The sequence below is a fragment of the Moschus berezovskii genome, chromosome 2, assembly GCF_049115385.1.
Source record: "Moschus berezovskii isolate FMDL1 chromosome 2, NW_MosBer_1.0, whole genome shotgun sequence".
NCBI lineage: Eukaryota > Metazoa > Chordata > Mammalia > Artiodactyla > Moschidae > Moschus > Moschus berezovskii.
In genome coordinates this window covers 132507469-132530020 of record NC_142461.1, presented here as the reverse complement: position 1 = coordinate 132530020, position 22552 = coordinate 132507469, and the positions used below count along the sequence as shown (strand labels likewise).

At 33.9% G+C, this 22552-nt stretch overlaps 1 protein-coding gene across 1 annotated transcript in view; it reads right to left on the bottom strand.

The window, feature by feature from the left end:
* Nucleotides 1–18592, bottom strand: part of COL3A1 (collagen type III alpha 1 chain) — a 40442-nt gene extending 21850 nt beyond the window's left edge. Inside the window, exons 1-11 of the mRNA XM_055397558.2 lie at nt 18379–18592; nt 7796–7998; nt 7503–7553; nt 6965–7078; nt 5630–5710; nt 3221–3274; nt 2710–2763; nt 1898–1951; nt 1236–1289; nt 1024–1077; nt 306–359 (exon numbers count right to left, since the gene is read on the bottom strand). Of these exons, the coding sequence (XP_055253533.2) occupies nt 306–359; nt 1024–1077; nt 1236–1289; nt 1898–1951; nt 2710–2763; nt 3221–3274; nt 5630–5710; nt 6965–7078; nt 7503–7553; nt 7796–7998; nt 18379–18457 (852 nt within the window). The 5' untranslated portion in view covers nt 18458–18592. The remainder of the gene's footprint in view (nt 1–305; nt 360–1023; nt 1078–1235; nt 1290–1897; nt 1952–2709; nt 2764–3220; nt 3275–5629; nt 5711–6964; nt 7079–7502; nt 7554–7795; nt 7999–18378) is intronic.
* Nucleotides 18593–22552: the final 3960 nt, after the last annotated feature.

The window sequence follows — 22552 nt, the reverse complement described above, 5'->3', positions numbered from 1 at the left end:
ATTTTAAAACAATCTTATATACTGTAAATCTCAATTTTTGCATTTAAAAATCTTGAAGACTAAACAGAATAAGTCAATGTGTTACTTGGGGATACTTAGTCATTTCTAATCTAGACAGTTTAAGTTATCAGCTTTCATGGAAGCTTTAACAGAACATCTCAGTTATATCTCACTATTATTTAGCTCCTAAAATGCAAAACTCAGGTAGGTTTTAGAAAAATCCAAACCCTAAAATATAAACCTTAAATATAGCTATAACATTTAAATAAATTTATTTATCAAAGTGTGAGTTTGTTGTGATTTACCTTTAATCCAGGAGCACCAGTTTCGCCTTTTTCTCCATTTCGTCCATCAAAGCCCTACGAAATATACAAAAGTAGTAAAAATATTAAGACCTGTTAACAATTCAGGATAGTTAAAAACTTTACATTAAATTTTTATAGCTAGCTTTAGCACATAGCACTCTTTTCAACAATGACATAAATGATTTAAAACTCTGTTAAGTGCACTGAAGAACTGTGACATTAATTTTCCAGCAAAAATATGTGATCTAATTAGAAAGTACAATTTAGTCCAGTTAGGAAGTTGCCTTCACTGTAGAGTAGCAAATATCTATATCATAAATTTTATTTCTATGAAGTTGATAGATTTTCTGTCTAGTTGTTTGACTCTACCTAATATTTTGCATAGAATAAAGTCATTTGATCTGTAAATCATATTGACTAAGTCAAGTATAGTTATCAATAATTTATTTTCATCTTTTCTAACAGTGGCGATGAGAAACTTATTCTTTTACAAATATTTTCCATGTACTTAAATTCAGCATTATTGCTTTATATAAAATAAGTAGTTGATTTGGTCAACAAAGATGATAGCTTTAGAAAATGGAAAAAAAACAACCAACCAAACTACTAGTTGGAATCAGTCATTTTTGGCACACACTCAATTGCCAATAAAGTTCGCTAGGTAAATAAGCATAGCCAAATGGAACAATTTAAGAGTTAATTTAGAAACTGTACTTACTCTGTGTCCTTTCATCCCAGGGAATCCAGGCATACCAGCTGGGCCTTTCATACCCTACAAAAAAGGAATAAAAAAGATATTAATGAATTTTCAAATAGACTCACAATCCAGTAGTAAAATGCCTTCTATTTAAAAGTATAATTTAATCATACAATTTCAACTTAAGACCATTGTGATTACTTCAACCAACTCATCCTATACTGAAGACTTACAGGAGGGCCAGGCAATCCTCGCTCTCCAGGTCGTCCGGGTCTTCCTGATTCCCCCTAGTTGGAGAAGAAAAGAATATACAGGAGCTTGTGTAAGAGAAAACTCACTACAGCCAGTTATTGATCTGATTAGTTTGTATTTCTCTCACTGAGGATTCATGACCACGGCTAGGCTAAATATATGGTTGTGAGAAAAGCTTCCTCAGCAAAAGGAATAAATGTTTTGCCCACCTTGACATAAACTTATTAAAAATTCAGACATCACGCCAAACACATATTATGACCAACTCTCAATCCAGTGGGAAGAATTTGCCATTGGAAATTAAATGTAAAAAGAGAATAGAATAATATTAATGGTGTTTTTAAAATTTTCAAATTCATAAACTCTGATATCAATTTCTTTGTTACAAGAGGCAGAGAGAAGAAACATCTCTAGTTAAGTGATGTATTCATTGGATGAGGAGTTTTGTTAGTTTTGAATTTTAAAAATGGTATATATACCTATACAAATAGAGCATAGATATTCGGAGATTAACATGAGCTTAAATGTTATTAAGATATCAACAAATTTTGGAGTAAGATTTTTCTTTGAGATTCTAGAACATGGGATATATTATTTAGAATATTTCAGCTTGAACTGCACCATGCATTTATTAAAAACTTACATCTTTTCCAGCAGGGCCAGATGGACCTATAGCACCAGGAGGTCCTGGAGGACCCTGAAAAAAGGAAATAAAAAACAAATATATCTGTAGATCTTTCTGTTACAATCAATTTATTATTATATTTAGGTGTATTCCTAGAAAAAAAATCCTTTTAGAAAATACTCTCAATGTGTCTCAATATGAAAATGACACCTTGAGTTAATAGGTTACCTATATTAAATCCAATTATTATTGTTTATTAAACTTATTTTTAATGAAAATTAAAAGTACCATGTATCAGTATTTTATATATACATATAAGACACATTATATATATATATATATAAAACCCAAATACACGTCTACATTTTTTGAGATATTGAACTTTTAAATATATAGGTATTTTGAAATATTAATTTAAATTGACTTCATCTTATTTACACAGCATGTTTTCTTGGTGGACTTTTACAGTATGCATATTTCAACAAAATTAAGTTTAAAAATTATATTTCAAAAGAGTAGACATGCAGGTGAACTGAGTTGCATTAGGAGAATTAATCTATATTTAACAGAAGGATGATTGGTATTCATACTAGGAAGTGGACTGTTGTGGTGGCTAATTAGCCAAGAAATTCCTAGATTAAAGTAGTGTCTCTAAGATATCAAAATGACTGAGTCCAAAAGATCTTTGGAACCAGTTCAACAATCGTAAAAGTACAGTTTAATATTTTAAATAAATTTGATAAATATTTTGTAGGTTACGTTTTATAATGTAAAGGTGGTTTCTATCTAAAACTGTCAATTTGTTAAATATAGATATAAATGTTACTTACTGCAGGACCAGCTTGCCCAGGTTCACCGGGGGGACCTTGGTATCCTGGAGAGCCCTAGTGAATAGAGTAATATGTAAATATTTTTAAACTAACTTAATTTCATGTGATTCATGTACATCTTGAAGATAGTATGAAATCAGAAATTGTGAATGTAGTCAGTGAATTTTATTCCAGTTTGTAAAGATGGAAACCAAAAATTTTCAGGTCAGAATAGTTCATTTTTTCCATTTTACACAATTATATTGAAACTGCATTGTTTCAGATTTGAAGTCATATGACATGCAAATTAAAAATATGATTTAATTTTACCAAGGTCTTAAGTGCTAATAGTTGTTGGTGGAGAGGAACTAAGCATGAAATTCCATCTTTGAAGGAATGATAGTTTTTGATGCTACTTCTGTACTTAACTGGGATTATGTCTGCTGGAATGGCAAAATTACAGCAAGATCTGTATTAACTTGATTCATGTAATATACATGAAAAAGAAATCACCACTATTGGCTATACTTACAGGAGCACCAGGATGACCAGATGTGCCAGGGGGTCCGGGTGGGCCAGGAGGACCCTGTAATACAAATTGGAAGGATAAATACAAAACAAATGCTTCTGAAATACACTTTATCCAGGAATCAGAGATGCCCCTGTTTGGAATGATACTGACATCTTTAAAATGAGAAAAATGTACGTCATTATACAGTAACTATTCATTGATATAATTAATTTTATTAATGTTAAATGAAAATTTCATCACAAAAATTTCACTTTAAATGAAATTCTCTCAGAGTCAATAAAAATTATAGGCAAATGTTATAAAATGTTGACCTGAGTTCTCCAAAAGGGGCTTTCCAAATCTGGAAAAATCTACATAAAATGCTATGAGAATCTTGACAACATTAAGATGATGCTAGAGCTGGTGAAGAAGAACACTTTTGCCTGGCGACCCAACTCAATTTTTGAAAAATATTAATCTGTATACTATAAACACCAGTTTCTAAAAATAATGATGTAAATCAACCCAATATCATTGAACTGTGTTAATATGAAGATTTAGATGTGTATGTAAGACTCACTGTACCTGGAGCAACAATAAATTATAAATGATTTGTCATTATTCAGAAGTACAGATTAAATGAAAAATCTTCAGTTTTTTAGCATACTTAATACTGATAATAAATTTAGAAAATGAGTTCTTAAATTTTATCTTGTAATTACAAAAATAAGTATTAGATTTTTTTAGCTTTTTTGTTTGCTTGCTTTTTAGTAAAAACAGTATGTCTGACTGCAAAATAGGATTCATAATGTGAATGTAGCTGAGAAACACAAGATACTGACATTTACATAGTTAATGCAATTATCATTCTGGTTTTAAAAGATACAAAAACTAAAATAAAACCCCGGCTCTAAAACTTTAAAATTCTCTTTTTACTTTTTACCTACTGAGCGTCTTTCTGTAATTTATCATTTAGATCTAATAGCTGAAGTTTTATACTTTCTGATTTTAGAAGTATGGGGTCCAACGATCTGGGCAGCAATCCTCCATGGTCCCTGGCAATCCAGCTCCATGTCTCATTTACACAGAGAAGACTCTTGAGAGTCCCTTGTACTGCAAGGAGATCTAACCAGTCCATTCTAAAGGAGATCAATCCTGGGTGTTCATTGGAAGGACTGATGCTAAAGCTGAAACTGCAATACTTTGGCCACCTCATGCGAACGAGTTGACTCACTGGAAAAGACTCTGATGCTGGGAAAGGTTGGAGGCGGGAGGAGAAGGGGACGACAGAGAATGAGATGGCTGGATGGCATCACCGACTCCATGGACATGAGTTTGAGTGAACTCCGGGAGTTGGTGATGGACAGGGAGGCCTGGCGTGCTGTGATTCATGGGGTCGCGGAGAGTCGGACACGACTGAGCGACTGAACTGAACTGAACTGAACTGAACCTGTTTCTGGCCGGAGAAGGCAATGGCAAGCCACTCCAGTACTCTTGCCTAGAAAATCCCATGGATGGAGGAGCCTGGTAGGCTGCAGTCCATGGGATCGCTATGAGTCGGACATGACTGAGCGACTTCACTTTCACTTTCACACGTTGGAGAAGGAAATGGCAACCCACTCCAGTGTTCTTGCCTGGAGAATCCCAGGGACAGGGGGGCCTGGTAGACTGCCGTCTATGGGGTCGCACAGAGTCGGACACGACTGAAGTGATTGAGCAGCAACAGCAACCTGTTTCTGGAGTAAAATGATTACCTTCCCTGGTACTGTTCCTTCTAAGAGCTGTTCTTCGAAAAGGATCATTTACATGGGACACCATTCCTCAAACACGCATGCCCAGGTTTCAATGCTTTGTTGCTATTTTCTTCCATCAAAACTCTAGGTCATTTACCTTGAAGAAAACCCTTTGGGTGCAATGTGAATTGCTACCGCTTACAGTAGATGAACTTAAAGACTTGATAAATTCTGGAAACACTTGCATTTGGCTTCAGGATTTGATGGGAGATGAATTGTGATAAGGGATTGTTATCCTATGGATTGTCATCTAGATAGCAGCATTTAAACAATGAACGACATTAAAAGATTCTGAATAACTCAGGTGAAAAAAGAAGAAAAGTGGAAGCAAAAAATAACAAAATTTGGGTAAAATTGGGAAATAGAGTGTAAGACCTAAGCATGAAGGCAGGTGTGGCCCTGGTTGTGTCAAGAAGGAAGGAGTGGCAAAACAGGTGTGAAATGAGTCAGTGAAGAAAAAAATGAATTCGGATAGAAGGATCATGGTAAACCTACCGTTTTCTTTCTCAGCCTTAACAAAAATAAGCTATTTTGTACAATTCTGCTGTAATACCGTGTTACTAGAACAACCATTCAAGGTTTGACAGAATGGAAGTCTAAATAATTCTCAGAAATGCTGACAAACACTTGTACATACAGCTGGCCCAGGATAGCCTGCGAGTCCTCCTCCTGCTACTCCAGATTTGACATCATATGCCTCGTACTGGGGAGAATAGTTCTGTAGCAAAGAGACAAGATAGATAAGATCATGTTGCTATACAGATCATAGTTGTTTTCAAAAGCATTTAGTAGAAATGCATGCAACATCTATTCATCGATAGAAGGTTTTCTGCATGCCAGAGAGTGTATGTATGATTTAATTATCTTGCTTATTCTCTCTGTAACTTTAGATATTAGATGTCTTACAGAAATACTTGTCTATGCGATGCAAAATTTTTTCAACGAACTGTAAGCAATTTGTTTCTAAATAATTTGTTTTTATATGCTTTTACCAAGCATATCATTTCTAAGTGATATTCACAGCTTTGGAAACATAGGATCATAGATTAAGGCTGAAAGAGCCTTGAGATCAAATAACCTGACTCTCATTTTGAGTAGAAAAAATGATGTCAAATTACTTGTCCAAAAGTAATCTCCAGTTTTTGGTTAATGCCTAACAGATTCACCAAAAAGTAGACATCCTCATAGAAAACAAGCCCAAGAATAATGGAAAGGTTTGTATTTTTATTGGATTGTTTTGGAGATTATTTTATTTTGAATTCTTGGCCTAGCAATGGATTCTGTTTGTCAGTGTGATAAGAATAAGTTAGACTCTATCCTTTGCCTCCTGTTGAATTGATTTTTTTTTAATCTTTTTTTTTTTCCAACCCACAGTGATTTGTGTATGTGTTTTCTAATCCTTCCTAATTCCAGGCAGCAGAAACACTGTCTTATTTATTTATTTGTTTACATGCAGTGTTAGTGGATTGCCATGCTTTTTCAGAGGAGCAGGCTGTGCTCTGAAGCCTGGACAAGGGTAGTTGCATAGTCTTGTATAATCCTTTTGACCTGAAATCATTAAGGAGTGTTCATAACTCCTCAACTGCTATTTGTACAGACTTTCAGAGGCTTTACTATGAGGATTATAAGCGGAACAAGGCACAGTTGCAGCGCTTCCTAAATTCTCAATTCTTTGGGTAGTTGATTGCTCAGTTCTCAAACATAGTGCATATACTATATGCCTGCTGAGAAGTTGGGAAATTTTGTAAAGATATAGTAGCAATGGCATTAGAATTATGGAGAAAGTGAATTTATTAGTAAAACAGGACAGTGCCTAGCACAAGCATAAGCACTAAATAATAATTTGTTAAATACATAAAATCAGAGAATAGATATTGGGATGCCACAGAAGTGAAATGTAATATAGAATAAAGAAGAGAAAATGAACCAGATAGTTTAAAATGGGTGATCTTTTAGTCCCAGAATTTATTACCTGGCTACCAGTAGGACATGATTCACAGATTCCAGGAGGGCCAGGAGAACCTGGGGAACCTGGTAGTCCTGGAAGACCAGGATCACCATTTCGCCCAGGAATACCAGGAGGACCCTAAAAATAATAGAGATAAAAATAAAGAAAACATTGAAAAAATCTTAGTGATTTAGAATCATCACCAAATTGTAGCTTCTGTGCTTTGTAAGAAATCAATATATGTGACATGTTTTCTTGGGAATCTATACATTTTTAAACAAATGATGTAAATCATTTCAGTGTAATTTATTCCTTTGTATATTGACCTCTATTTTGTCTTTCAAACTGATAATAGTCGTGAAGACATTAGACAAAGTTTGGGAGAGCAAATGCTTCCATGCAGTTATGGATTCTCAGTTTGAGCTATCATGTGTTGTTATTTAAATATGTGGTATTAAAGGAAATGTATAAATGATAAAAGTTCAAATATGGAAAGGTTATTAGGAGGAAAAAAAAGAAACAAACTCATCAAGAAACTAATTTCCTTTCACTGTTTACTTACTGGATCTCCCTTGGGGCCTTGAGGTCCTTGACCATTAGGAGGGCGAGTGGGCTAATAAATGGAAAAGATATAGGTTAAACACAGAAAAAACTTTTCCATGAAATATGTCCCAATTTCTTACCCTAAACCATATCTAACCCTGGTTTTAAATAGGAAGGTTCACCTTTTACTGGTAATGCCCATTTGACTTTGCCAGATATTACCTTCATTTCCTTTCTGGCTCCTATGACATAGGACCTACTCATGTGTTTAAATAAGAGTCATGAATATATACAGATTTTCTTTAAACTCACAGCTGTTGGAGGCTGTGGGCAAACTGCGCAACATTCTCCAAACGGGATTTCAGGGTTGGGGCAGTCTAATTCTTGGTCGTCACATATTATATCATCACAGAGAACAGATCCTGAGTCGCAGACACATATTTGGCACGGTTCTGGTTTCCACACATCTCTATCTGCGTAGGCCTGACCGAGATGGGAGCATCCTCCATCAACAGCTGGAAAATGAGAGAGATAGTGTGATATTTCACATTAAAAAAATCCAAAAATTAAACTACCAAGAATATTATGTTCTCTCTACATAATTTGCTAAGTAGTCTTAATTAATTATGTAGTAATAATTAAAATACCAAATCTGTTAATTAACATCAAACTAGCACACCAAGATAAAACTGCCTTAGGGCCAGTAGATATTTTAATTTTGCTTGTAGTAAGAATTTAACACCAAGGAAATCCCACGGTCATTTAAGCATTTATTTATTAATTGTGCAATTGAAAAGAAGTTTTTCTAATTGCTATTCTTTGCTTTAGCTATAGATGGAAGCATTAAACTATAAAGATGGTTCTGTCACTAACTCTGAAGACTTTCTGGAATTTATTAACCTAGTTGAGAAATTCAGGGGAAAACTGAGCTACTCTTGGCAACATAAAACTCTTCCAGATTCCTGGGAAAACCTTAAGAAGTCTCATTATATGTATTGACTATCACTGCTAGCTCTGTTGGGCATTAGTAGGCCAACATGATATGCTACAATATATTATATATCCCATATGGATGTAAAGTGGTCTCCAAATCACTAAGATTTCTTTAAACAAATATTGGCAAGGAATATGTTAAAATAATAGGGAAAAATATGAATCATGACCATGTGTATTTGTGGCTTAAAATGGTCAAAAATTCGCTTTGACCAAAATTTTAGACTTGTTTCCTAATTATATGTAGGGTACTGAAATTTCAGTGGCTATTAACAATGAATCGGCTTAAGGGTTGCCAGACTAAAAACTGGTCTCAATTTTTAGAGCAGTGGCTCTGAATTGTGGTTGAATACAACTTTAGTTCTTGAGGGCTACTATGATAACTTGCCAGTAACTGAGTAAATAAATCAGAAGTTACTAAACATCTGCAAAATTTTTTGCAAACGAGTCATATACTTGTTCAGTATTTGTGTTTTTGTGAAACAGTGAAATTTTATTTTCTCAGATCCATAATCTTTAAAATGCTTGCTGAAAGAGGCCTGCTTGGGAGAAGGCAAGTAGTTTGAGTACACTTTTTGGTGCCTTATAGCCTAAAAGCCTTTTGGAGAGTCTTAGATTTTTCTTTCTGTATACTAAATACTGACGTGAAGCAAACCTTTCCAAGTTCCCATTTTTGTACCCTCTCCATACCCGAATTAACGTTAAATATAAGGTTGGCCAAAACATTTGTTTGGGTTTTTCCCATGAGATGTTATGGAAAAACCTGAATGAATTTTTTGACCAACCCAATATTTTGGGTTTAGAGGTTTAACTGACTCAGTAAAAGTTTAGAAAAAAAAGTAGAATTTTAGAAACTATGGACTGTACAGGATACCTCCATTCCTCATTTCCATCTATGTGTGTATAAACAACTTTAATGATCTGTGCTACACCTTTGATGGATTCAAGAGGTTCAAAAGTCCATTCTTACATGTTATAATTACCCTATGTGGTTTACAGCTAATAAAAGAAAGCATGATTTTTTTCATTGCAATTTTAAGTAGGCAAGAAAGAATCTGTTTATTTTAAAAAGTTATTTTAGTTTCTCCTCCATGTTTGAAACAGATGAGAACATTGGAAAGAAATATTGTCTCGGCTTTAAAGGAGCATTCCTTTATACTTTGTGAGCATAAAAGCTGAATGCCAGAATGCTTACCTAATGCGAATGAAGTAAGCCTATCGAAATGGTGTTTTAAAAGACATGCTTAATAGAAGTGCAATCTTTTTTCATACTATTTTATGAACAGTAAGGATCCAGACATTAAACTTTTTCTCTAAGGAGAACTGACATCTTATACTCAGGAACTAAGTTCACTGGTTTTCAGAAAAGGTCTGAAAGTTTTGATGAGATGAAAGATTGTTTAATAAAATTGCACAAAATACACTCTTCAATGTTTACAGTGACTCCCTTTTCTTAAATGAATTGTTTAAAAACTGTCTTTAAATTAGCAGTATATGAAGTATCTCAACAGATTGGTTTTAGTTCAAGATTTTTATCATTAATAATATGGCTCTCTGGCTTCTCAGCTTCTTTGAAAATGTCATTAGTGTACAGAATATTGGCTACAGGTAGCAATATTGCATTGTGTGTTTGAAATTTGATAAAAGAGTAGATTTTAAGTGTTTTCACCATACATACACACAGAGGAAACTATATGAGATGCTGGATGTATTAGTTGACTTGATTGTGATAATCATTTCACAATGTGTATATATATCAACTCATCATGTTGTAATCTTGAAAGTGGAAGTTGCTAAGTTGTGTACAACTCTTCATGACCCCATGGACTATGCAATCCATGAAACTCTCCATGCCAGAATACTGGAGTGGGTAACCTTTCTCCTCTTCAGGGGATCTTCCCAATCCAGGGATTGAACCCAGGTCTCCTGCATTGCAGGCAGATTCTTTCCAGCTGAGCCACAAGGGAAACCCAAGAATACTGGAGTGGGAAGCCTATGCCCTCTCCAGAGGATCTTCCCGACCTAGGAATTGAACAGGGGTCTCCTGCATTGCAAGTGGATTCTTCATCAACTGTGCTATCAGGGAAGTACACCTTAAATATATACAATTGTATTTGTCATTTACACTTCAATAAAGCTAGGAAAGGAAAAAAGATACTATCAGTTTATACTAACAATTTTTTTAGCTCTTTGCCTTTGGGTCAAGAATATCTTTCTATATTTAATATAGGGCCTGTGTTATAAAAATTAGCTGCTGGATACTGATGATGTATTAAAGACAAATGAAGATGACAGAGCTCGGGTCAAGCATCTCGTATTTTTAATATCTTCTCTTCCTATGTTTATAATCTGCCTTAAAATTAACATAAAAAATTTCCCTTATGTATTCATACTCCCATGTTTGTGTCTCATTGAAAGTATCATCAAACCTAGAAACAGTATTTTCCATTCCCTCTGCAAACCAGTAAACAAATAAGCATAATATTGATATTTAAATTTGTAAATGAATTTGTTAGAATTGGGGTTATGCCCAATGCCACATAAATAGAAATTATTTAGTTTTTTGTTTTCAAATTTTATTTGGAGTCATACATGTGTGTTATGCTTTTTATAACATAAAGGTCTCAATATAAAGATTAATTTGGTGTACTTTTTAAAAAAATATATGATTTGTTCTAAATAAAAAGAGAAAGTTGGAATGGTTGAAAAGGAAGAATTAATGCACTTCTGTTTCTTGCTATAATTTATCTTTCATCCATTTGAAAGAAATTTCGCTCTCCTGAAGTTAGTTCCTATAGAAACTTACAGCCAAATGTCAGACTTTACTGTTCTATCTCAGTCACCCTTGTTGAAAGAACAGAGACTTTTATGCAGTTCCCTTTAACTTTTTGTTTTGTGTATGACCAAGTATGGTTGGCATATGTTCCCTTAGAAGCTAAAACTCTTACGCAGATGTCTCACGGTCCTCAGTTTTAGGACCATGGCCTAGCTGTATATGAGAAAATCATGCCAGAGTCAAGGAAAAAAAATGTTTTGTTTTTAAAAGGAATAAAATGCTCTAGTTAGCCACGTGCAGTGTTTAGAAATAAAATAGAAAATGGAATTCAGAAACAATAGTCATCTCATGTTATTTCCTTCTTTTCTAGATATCTAAATTCAGAGAAGCTTTGATGACAAGAAATGTTACATACTTTTGCAAATATGTTAAAGAAAAGACAAATAATCTAATTTTTACTACTGGACAAATAGTAGATTTCCCAATTCCCTCCTTTATTGTTATTACTTAAACCGAAGTCTCCCTGTCCCAATGTGTAACTAATTTTAAACCCATCTCTCATGTCACTTCCTGTTTCTGAGAACAAAAGCAGTCCTGAAATCAATTCTTTGTGGTCACACAACAATGCATTGGACTAAATCATCATCTAAGTTATAAAACAAAATGAAAGTAGTGTATGACATAATCCATTCTTTGCCTCTTTAATTTTCTAGCTCTTTGCTTTGGAACTTTAGAGAAAAATAAAATTGAGTAACATAATCTTATATTTTCAGATGTTCTTAAAAGTTTTCATTTTGTTGTTTTGGTTTCCATTCTTTGTGTTAATTTATGCTGATTTGATAAAATTTTACTCTTGCGACTAAACTATAATACACTGTAAGTTATCTTTGTCTTAATTCTAGCTTTTGAGTAAAAATTATATGCCTTGAAGCATCCAATCAAATTGTTAAGTTAGTTTGAGTGGCAAGTTTTTTTTTCCTCTTCCCTTCTTACTGAATCTTTCTCAGAGAAAAGGTGTTCTTTAATCTGAAAATCTAAAAATAACAGATGTGATATGCAAATTATCATAACATTTTCCTATTACTGTAGAAAGCTGAATATTTTGTAAGTGTGAACAAAAGGAGTTCATATAGTTTTCAACTGAAATATATTTGACTTTTGAATGATACTAATGTTTGGAAAGCATACATTTTTATTAAGTATGTTTGGTTGCTTATTATTAATCAGAATATGTTAAAATATGTTAGATGAGTTAACAAAAAGGACTGAAGGAAATATCTGTAGACCTATGTAGATGGATAATTTCAATTTTAAAATGGTTTTTGCATGGACAAGGTAGAGTCTTCTTATTCTTATCCCCTACAAAAAAACCAAAGACCAAGAAATTTTATGAACCATTTCTAGATGTTTTCTTGTTTTATTCTTTATAGATATATGATTTTTATGTCTCCAATTAGAAATTTCCTTTAAGATTTTGTCCTGTGAAAAGTAAAAATAATTAAAGAATTAGAATTGAAAGTATCATATATCTAACAATCAGCCATTGCTTTATAATATAATCTGATTAGTGACAAATTATAAGAATACTGAAGAAAACATATTCTACTTGCATAATTACAGTTGGCAAGCATTTTTAAATACCATGTTTGATAATCAAAATGCTATTCTTATTTTCCTGATCACTGAATTATGAAGTACTTTAATTTCCCCTTCCTTACAGTAATTTTATTTTCCAGTGTTAGTGAAACTCATACTAGGCAGAGTTTGTGCCTGTGTTGCAGACACTGTTCTAAATGTGTTGCATATCTATCCTACCTAATCTTCCCACAGGCCTGGTGAGGTGGGTGCCATCATAATACTTATTTTACAGATAGGGAAGCTGAGATACACAGACAGGAAGTGATTTTTCCCAAGGTTATATGGTAAGAGGTAAAGCTGAGATTTGAACCTAGGAAAGGTATCTCTAAATTTGATATTCTTCGCTACTACATTCTATTCCCTTTCTGTAGTTTCAAAGGCAGGATAGGCTCTGTCCCATTATAATTTCTAAGTCCAGCAAACTTGAAATCAGAATGTAAAAAAGCAGGGTTTTCTTTTCTGTTTTTTTAAAAGAATAACATTTTCTTTCAGAAAATCTTTTCAATCTGGCCTTAAAACAAGAAGATAACATCTGGAATTGAATTCTGTTGTTTATTTTCTTCTGAACTTATGAAAAAGAGTTTAATCTCCAAGACCACCCTAATGACATCCAGACCACCAACAGGATTAACTGGCACTGGGATCTCAGCATATGTTTTACTGGCTACAGAAAACCAGGATCCTATCTACAACAACAACAATGAACAAATAAGGCTTATGTATTCATGCAGAAAAAAATACATATTTAGGATATCTAAAATTGAGTGGCAGAACATATAGTAACTAAATGACTCATATTAATGAACTTCTAACTTCATTAAGAGATTCCCTTCTGAATGTGGGCATATATGAACATATCAGGCAGCTCCAGAGAGTTTCTCTGATTTTAATTAACTTGAGAAACAGTCCCTGTTTGCTCTCCTCCACACCAAATATTATAGAAAGCAAAGTTTTGAAAAAATATATGCCATGAAACAGCAATTTCTTAATCTGACTTTTCAAAACAACTATAACTTTTAATAGGTTCTGGATCCTTTATCTTCAGTTTTTACATCTTTGGGGAACACTAAGTTTTGCATTCTTCTTTGAACTTTTCATTTTGTTCACTAAGATTACATTTTAACGGCAGTTCTTGACCTCAGTCATGGAAAATACAAGGGTTGTATTAGTTAATCTGAAAGGAATCTATTTCTGCAGACAGAAATTCTAGTGGTTAATGTAACTTCCCAAACTGCAGTTAACAAATGATTTGTGTAAGACTTGCTATCTCGTTTTTTCCGTTGTCATTGTGACATGAAACAGGCCAAGTTTCCCCTTTGAAAACTCTAGATATTTGTTATACCACACTACCCCTCTCCTTTCTACTTTTTTTTTCTTTTCAATGTGGAAAACAACAGCACTGCAGTTTTTTCTAAGGAAAACTGTTTTACAAGAAACAGCCCTCTGAGACGTTTCCAGAAAGTTATTGTAGACCTGGAAACTTTACAAATGTTCTTCATGTCCAGCACAGGCAATAACATCTTTCATCTTTAAAACTTTAACTCTTAAGCAATCCACTTTAATCACTTCAAGGTGGTGATATCATTTGATGTTACAAAATGAAAGGACTGAGCTGCATAATCTTTGGAACTCTGCGCCAGTCATCCACAGTGGAAACCTGGGGTTTCAGCAGATGGCGCTCTTCTCCCTGAGTGACTACTCAAAAGTCTTGCATGCAACTCTAGGTGTGGAACAGGGACTTTCGCGAGGGTTTTTAATTTCAACTCTAATCCTGGAAAACTCACATCCAGCAGTTCTTGATTTTTTAAAATGAGCCTGTAGATAAGACATCAACCCAAAAATCTGAATTAGTAAAAAGCACATAACCACAGTCTTTCTTTACCAGAATTGTTTCCGTGGCTCTGCTCTTTTCTCTTATAATAGAGATGTTTAATTTCAGAATTTAGTCAGAATCTGTTTACTTATAGGCATTTAGGTCATCTGATGATGAATACTCCAGAGATGGGAAGAAAATGGAAGGTATCATGAATGAAAAACACAAAGTTTTCATCAGTACTTTATTTACTTGAAATTTATACTTTTACAGAACTGAAGATAATTTCTGGTTAAATTATAAAGGAGGCTCCTATTTAAAAAGTAGATTTAACAATTCAAAGTGTTAAACAGAAAAAAATATCTTTTTTTTTAAACCTTAGAAGTGCATTAGCTCATATGTTTTCTAGGACAATATACAATTTTTTAGTGTCTCCTCTGAAGGACAGTTAAAAAACAAGAAAATTCAGATACTCTGGTTTAAATGTTTGTTTTGTATCCTCTAATTACCTAAGATTTAACAGAATTTTTGTTCTAGTCTTAACCCCTAGTTACTTCCTAGTTGTGTAATCTTAGCTAAAGCACCGAATCTATGTTATGTGACTGACACTGATTTACGTGACCAATTATGTATTCTTTCCTTTTAAAAGTATAATTGTTTCTAGTGATTTTATGTTGAATTTTTTCAATAGTTTGGCATGTTTCATTTTAAGGGCAACACAAACCAGAAAACTTGAATGAGCTTGATCAGTTACAAATCCCCTCTTAAAGCATAATGGAAATAAGCATAATAGAGAACAGACTCTCATAACCTGTGGTAAAGAACTGATTCTCTGATCCATTAACAGTGGACTTTAATTCTAAAACAAGTAAATGCCCACAATTCATTATCACAGTGGAATTATCAGAGTAACAAAATATAAGCTGAAACATTAGAACACTTTTAGTTAAAATAGAAGTTTATCTCCCTGCCCTAATGAAACAATATAAATCCTTTTATTTACTAACTAATAAGATATAATACTTATGTCAAATATTCTAAAAAAATCAGAAACTTTACAGATATTCACAAAAATAGTTATATGTTATATGTGTAAAGTTATATACTGAATTTTGAAATGGCCATAACATTCAAGTCCATTTCCCAAGTCTTTGAATATTATTACCATGTGTTTGTGTGTATGTGTGTTTGATAATATTTTATCAGTAACATACCTATTTTCTTAGCAAAGTAGTATTTAATATTTAAAATTCACAAGTAATATTTTAAAATATCATTATAAAGTTATGGAATCCAACTGTGTAAAATTTATGTTGGCATTAGTATGTAAATGGTAACTGTCTGTCAGCCACTAGGTGGCGAATCTTTGTATCAATGCTTAAAACTTGGCATGTTTATAAACTACAGGAAATATAAAACAGATCACATTTCTCCACTGGTTCAAGAAAACATGTGAATTAAATAGAACTTTCACAGATTTGTAAAAAGACCAAAATTTTGTGAGGACCTGTTTTATGTTCCAGAAAATTCGTGTCAGTCGACTAGAAGTTAGTGTTCACTAGGGCTGTTCTGTTTCTACCTGGTATTCTCAGGACATTTATAAGAAACCCATACCCCAGAACTATACATGACTATTCTCAATGTGTTGAACATTCAACCACCTCCTATAACCTTCCTGTGGCTAATCTATCAGAAAGGTTTTTTTAAAAACCTGTAAGAAAAATAAGATATACTATTTTAAAAAAATATTTTTTTCATGACAAACAAAAACAGTAAGCTGAACAAAATCTTTTTCAACTTCTTTTAAGCCTAAAAGCAAAATTTCATGACTATTTATTATATTTTGAAACTAAAGGAAAATTGAAAAGAACTTATGTGATATAAAGATACTGTAGGTATTAAACACTTTTTCCCCTCTAAAGTAGGAATGAGAAGAAAAATAGGCATAATGATTATAAGAGATTGTAACCACCAAGCAACCACAAATATTTTGTCACTCTTTTGAACTCAATGCAAAAGTTCTGTAGTCTTTCCAGTAAATGAGAACTTTGTGATTTTTTTCCCCCCGGAAATTAGGAGAATTTAAGAATTTTTAAAAAGGTAAAAGATTTGATTGAGGTGGGGGGATGTGGTAGAAGTCATCTGGTATTTTAGCCAAGGACTGGGAGTTGTGACATCTCCTGGGAGGACAGAGTGGGGAGGGAAAGAGAGGAGGGAGGAAAGAGAGTTGAGAGTACAAGGGGAGGAAAGGCAGAGGAGACAGGAGGAAGGAAGAGAGGAAAAGATGGAGGCACATGGAGGACACCTGGGGATGAGGGAGAGTAGCAGAGGAGGAGGAGAGGGAAGAGGAGACACGGGCTTGCCTAGGAAGGGGGTGGGGTGACGAGTGAAGGAAGGACAAGGCGGAGGAGGTCGAAAGGGGCCAGAAGGGGTGGAGAGAAAAGAAGGTGGAGAAAGGGAGGGAGAAGAGATAAAGGGAACAAAGAGTGTGGGTGCCTCTTTTCTTTTGTGACCATGGGCTGAGTATAACTGAGGCGAGATCACTGGGTGTGTCCCCCTACTTACATACACAACCTGTGAGGACATTACAGACATGGTCTTAAAAATGAAAAGCTGTTTTCAGACACATGTTCACCACAGCAATAGGCTTAAATGTAAACTTTTTTATTATGTGTGTATAGAAACGTAGATGCAAAGACTTCTTCTAGCATCTTCAAATTTAGCACCTAAAGAGTTATTTCTACGAAAATTTTAATTCTAGTATGTCAGATATTTTCATGACTCTGAGAAACATATAAGTTAAAAGACATGTTTTCACACAATGAAATAATGAATCAAACATGGCTTCGAGGAAATTAGAACATGAAAATCACTGCTTGCACTTATTAGAAAATACAGCAAATCAACTTTTTGAAGTCAAACAGCACTAGTGTCTTTACCTTGTTTGCAGAAAAGTCAAACATTCCTATTGAAAATATTTTCATAAATCTTCTCCTTATTAACATAAAAGCAGTTAAAATGTAGAGCATGCAAAAACTCTAGACCCTTAAAAATAAAGTATTAGCAAATACATGTGTAAGTGCTTGAAACCGAAAAAAATAGAAATGATAAACTTCTTTGCAGTTTGAACTTGTTTAAAGAACACTGAAGATACTGTTGCAATTTACAGAAATATATTAGGTGATTCTAATAATATGTAATATTTCCCTGTAGACTATACTTAAAGCATGCTATTTTTTAATTATCTTATCTTACTGGGTAAACAATGCTTAATACTCTATCCTGACAAAGAACCCAGCATACAAAGGAGAGCATAAAAGTATTACAAGAGACCGATAACTTCCAGATTGCTTAGGGAAGCATTCCAAGATGTTAACAATCCAGGAGGGGAACTTTTTAAAGCCATTTAAAGAGTTTCCAGTGCCGTTAACATGAAAACAAGTTAGTACAAGAACATCTTTATCTTCAACAACCGGAGAACTTTTAAATACAGAAATGACAATATTCTCTTTAAGCAAATATAAAAGGTACCATTCTGGTCAGTTCTACATTTCACAGCTGGGAGCTGACAGACAAAATTAACGTTTATGAGACAGATTTCCCCTTTCTCCCTATTTGTAAGGAGAAGTAAAGACAAAAACCCCATGAAGTTTCTTGAAAGCAATACCTACTCACCTTCCTGTTGTGCCAAAATAACAGTGGGATGAAGCAGAGCGAAAAGTAACCAGGTCCCCTTTTGCACAAAGCTCATCATGTCTAAATATCAGACATGAGACTCTTTGTGCAAAAAGGAGAAAAGAAAAGCAGGTCAAAGTAGCACCATCAGTTGTTCCCTGCCCTTCAGCACCGGGCCCGTCATAAAACTCAGCCACTGAGATTCCTGTGCTTTGGCCTTAAATAGGAAAAAGTTTGGCTTCCTCACTTTCCAGCCCCTTTCTGAAATATGAGAGCAGCACCCATCCCCTTAGCAGTAAAAGAAATGATTAATATGCCTTTTTCCCTTATGGAAGACACAACCCACAAAGAAAAATGGCACATCTGGAGTTTGTGTGCATCTGAGTATGTATATGTTTGTGACATATTTTAGTCATATGTGTATTTGCATAACTTAAAATGTATATCAAAATGCTCTGCCTTGAGTTTTAATAAAAGAATTACATGTGTGTATTTTTTAATAACCCTTTATTAACAGCTGCATAATTTTGAGAAATTGCCTGATACCCATTTTTTGAGCATGACTAATTTGCAACCCTGATCTTCCTAGAAGATTTTTATATTGGGATTTGCCAGAATCCCCCCTAACTCAATTTAAATAGGGATCTGCAAAAGATTAACTGGAAGAAAAGCCTCTGTTTTTCTCTTTCATTCATCCACCCACTCTGAGTCTTGGAAATTCAGTTTTAGGTAAATGTCAAAAAAGACTATGTATCTAGGGTATGTTTGAATGGCACCTGAAAAGTTAGATGCTTGTCTAGAGCTGTTTCTATTTCTCACAAATTTCTTTAGCCAGCCAAAGAGGGATTACTTGTGAGATTTCAAATTTTATGCTGCTTATAAAAGCTGAAATGGATTTTTCTAGAGGAAAATTTAGCCCTTCATGTCTTGACTGTGCAAGAAACAGAAAGAGAAAGAGTTTATCTGTGAAATATCAAAATAGTACCAGAAGTTCTCATTTTATCTGGATTGATATAAATACTAGTATAAATATTTCCAAATTTAGATTTCCACGTGTCTAATTTCCAGACCACATTAACATAGCTTTTCAATGTATTTATTTCTGGATGTGGGGAGTAATTTCTGGGTTGTATTTGAAAGAAAGGCAGATACCATTTATAGGTCTTTGATAAATCTTTCCAAGAAAAATGTGCTTATTCACAGTACCAAGTTACTTCTAGCAATCAGATATTTCTTTATACCCTAATCATCAGCCCATAGTTCCTTCATGTATCTCTATATTCTGGATGAGCTACTCAATTCTAATCGTGATCACCTGCATTTATTTTATTTTTGCCATGTCAACTTAACCATGCCATCTCCATGCCTGTATGTGCACATAAAATTCTCCCCACGTCACAGCAATTCATGGAAGTAACTCCTCTAATGCCTAGTTCAAAACTTTCCTCCACTAGCTTTCATCTTCTTTCTTTTTCTGCCAATTCATGTTACACAAGTTTTACTCAATTCACATGTTATCTGTAGGTTACATCCCTGCTATAAGTGAGGAGAGTAGTGCACAGGCCTCCCTATAGGCTGAGTTACAAAAGCACACAGATGTTCCAATGAAGATGACATCATCTGATGACAGGAAAGAAAACCAGCTGGACCAATCTCTTGTACATATTCTGATTTTCAACCAGAGATTCACTGCTTAAAGGAAAAAAGGGGGTAATGATTGAACAGTCATGAAAACAAGCTCTGCTCTTGGATCGTAGAGGACATGTTGGGGGAAAAGACTGTTATATCTATCATTCTATCTCTCAATCATCTTTATTTTATACTTAAAAAAAAATTCCCTTGTGTTCAAACCAGTTCAGAAACATGGTTAATTTTTCTTCTGGTATCTTTGACACTTGCATGAAAAAATTCATTATCTGTACACATTATCTTATTATTTCAAATGATCAATAAATGTTGAAATGCATTGAATTTCTTCATTGTAATTATAATCGTTATCTAATATGGAAAATTGGATATGTTAGTTTTAAAATACTGCTTTTTATGACTTATTTCAGCAATTACATGTATTATTTCTACTGTTATTTTTTTATTAAAATTCTCAATTTGATATCTATTCAAATAAAATTTTTATACACAAAAGAAAAATCCATGATCAATGTGCTCATTAGAAAAATTAGTTGATATTTTGCACACATACACACAGAAATTGAGTTTTAAGATATCCATGAGAGATCCAGAGATAAATCTCATATTCCAAATTTTCTGATATAGCATTCTTCATTACCTTGAGCATCTTGAAGTCCTGCACCAGGATACTTTGTAGTCTATGTCCCAGATCCTATTTTTCTTCTTCAAGTCAAAATGTTTTATAATATGGTATCTAGATGGATGTGGGTCTCAGTTGGTGTCACGACTGGCTGAAATACACACCCTGGTGAATTCTACAGCTAGACACACATTTCTTTCTATACCTCCCTGATTTCTCTGATATTAGCCAGCTCAAATAGAACATGTCATTTTGCTCTCTGGCTTGCATCTAAAGTTTAGCACAAATCTAAACACCCACACCAACTAAAGCACTGATTAATCTGGTTCTCCTTTAACAAAAAAGAGTGACTAGAAAGATGAGGCAAAGCCAGGGTGTGGCAGATTATCAGACAAATATTCAAATTTTTTCCAGTTCAGTGGAAAACGGAGCTTGGGAGAGATGCATAAGCACAGCTGTGATGAACTCAGTAGACCAGTGAATGTCAGCAGTGCTCTCTATCATAGCAATAAGAAAATCAATTACCTGCATCATGAAAAACACATGAAAATCTCTCTGTCTCTCTCACTTGTATTGCTTCGTATGTGATTTTCTTCTTTAAGCAAAAGAGATGCATTTTTAATGGACATTTTCTATATGCTTTCAAACCACTATAAAATGCTTAAAATGTATCTGTGGGGAGATTTACCTAAAAATATACTGAATCCATAGCAGAATTGCAGCCTAAAATATGATAACTTACAATACAATTGTAAAATACAACATAAATTTTCTTTGCTACTCCTAGAGAAGTGGGTCAGTGGTGAAATTGTGTTTGGAGAGATGTGCTCCTTTGAAAATAATTGAAACAAATACTAATATGCATATAGAAGAGCCAAAATGTGATTGCAAATGTTATGCGGTAGTGAAGGACTTGGTCATATCTAGCCATAGATTTATCTAAGATTGAGGCTATGAGATTGGTAATGGGACGTAACAGGCAATTTTTTAAATGATTACTATGATCAATTCTGAAGACCCTTTAATGTCTTCTTATTCCCTGAAGTAGAGTTAATTGTCCCTTTATTTTTGTTCCTATAGAACTGTGTTTGGAGGATCCTGCTGTGATTTATGTCAGAGAGTGTTTTGCCCACGTTCTCCTCTAGGAGTTTTATAGTTTCTGGTCTTACATTTAGCTCTCTAATCCATTTTGAGTTTATTTTGGTGTATGGTATTAGGAAGTGTTCTAGTTTCATTCTTTTACAAGTGGCTGACCAGTTTTCCCAGCACCACTTGTTAAAGAGACTGTCTTTTCTCCATTTATATTCTTGCCTCCTTTGTCAAAGATAAGGTGTCCATAGGTGCGTGGATTTATCTCTGGGATTTCTATTTTGTTCCATTGATCTATATTTCTGTCTTTATGCCAGTACCATACTGTCTTGATGACTGTGGCTTTGTAGTAGAGCCTGAAGTCCAGCAGGTTAATTCCCCCAGTTCCATTTTTCTTCCTCAAGATTGCTTTGGCTATTCGAGGTTTTTTGTATTTCAATACAAATTGTGAGATTATTTGTTCTAGTTCTGTGAAAAATATCGTTGGTAGCTTGATAGGGATTGCATTGAAAGTATAAATTACTTTGGGTAGTATACTCATTTTTACAATCTTTATTCTTCCAATCCATGAACACGGTATATTTCTCCATCTATTAGTGTCCTCTTTGATTACTTTCACTAGTGTTTTATAGTTTTCTATGTACAAGTCTTTTGTTTCCTTAGGTAGATATATTCCTAAGTATTTAATTCTTTTCATTGCAACAGTGAATGGAATAGTTTCCTTAATTTCTCTTTCTATTTTCTCATTATTAGTGTATAGGAATGCAAGTGATTTCTGTGTGTTGATTTTATATCCTGCAACTTTACTGTATTCAT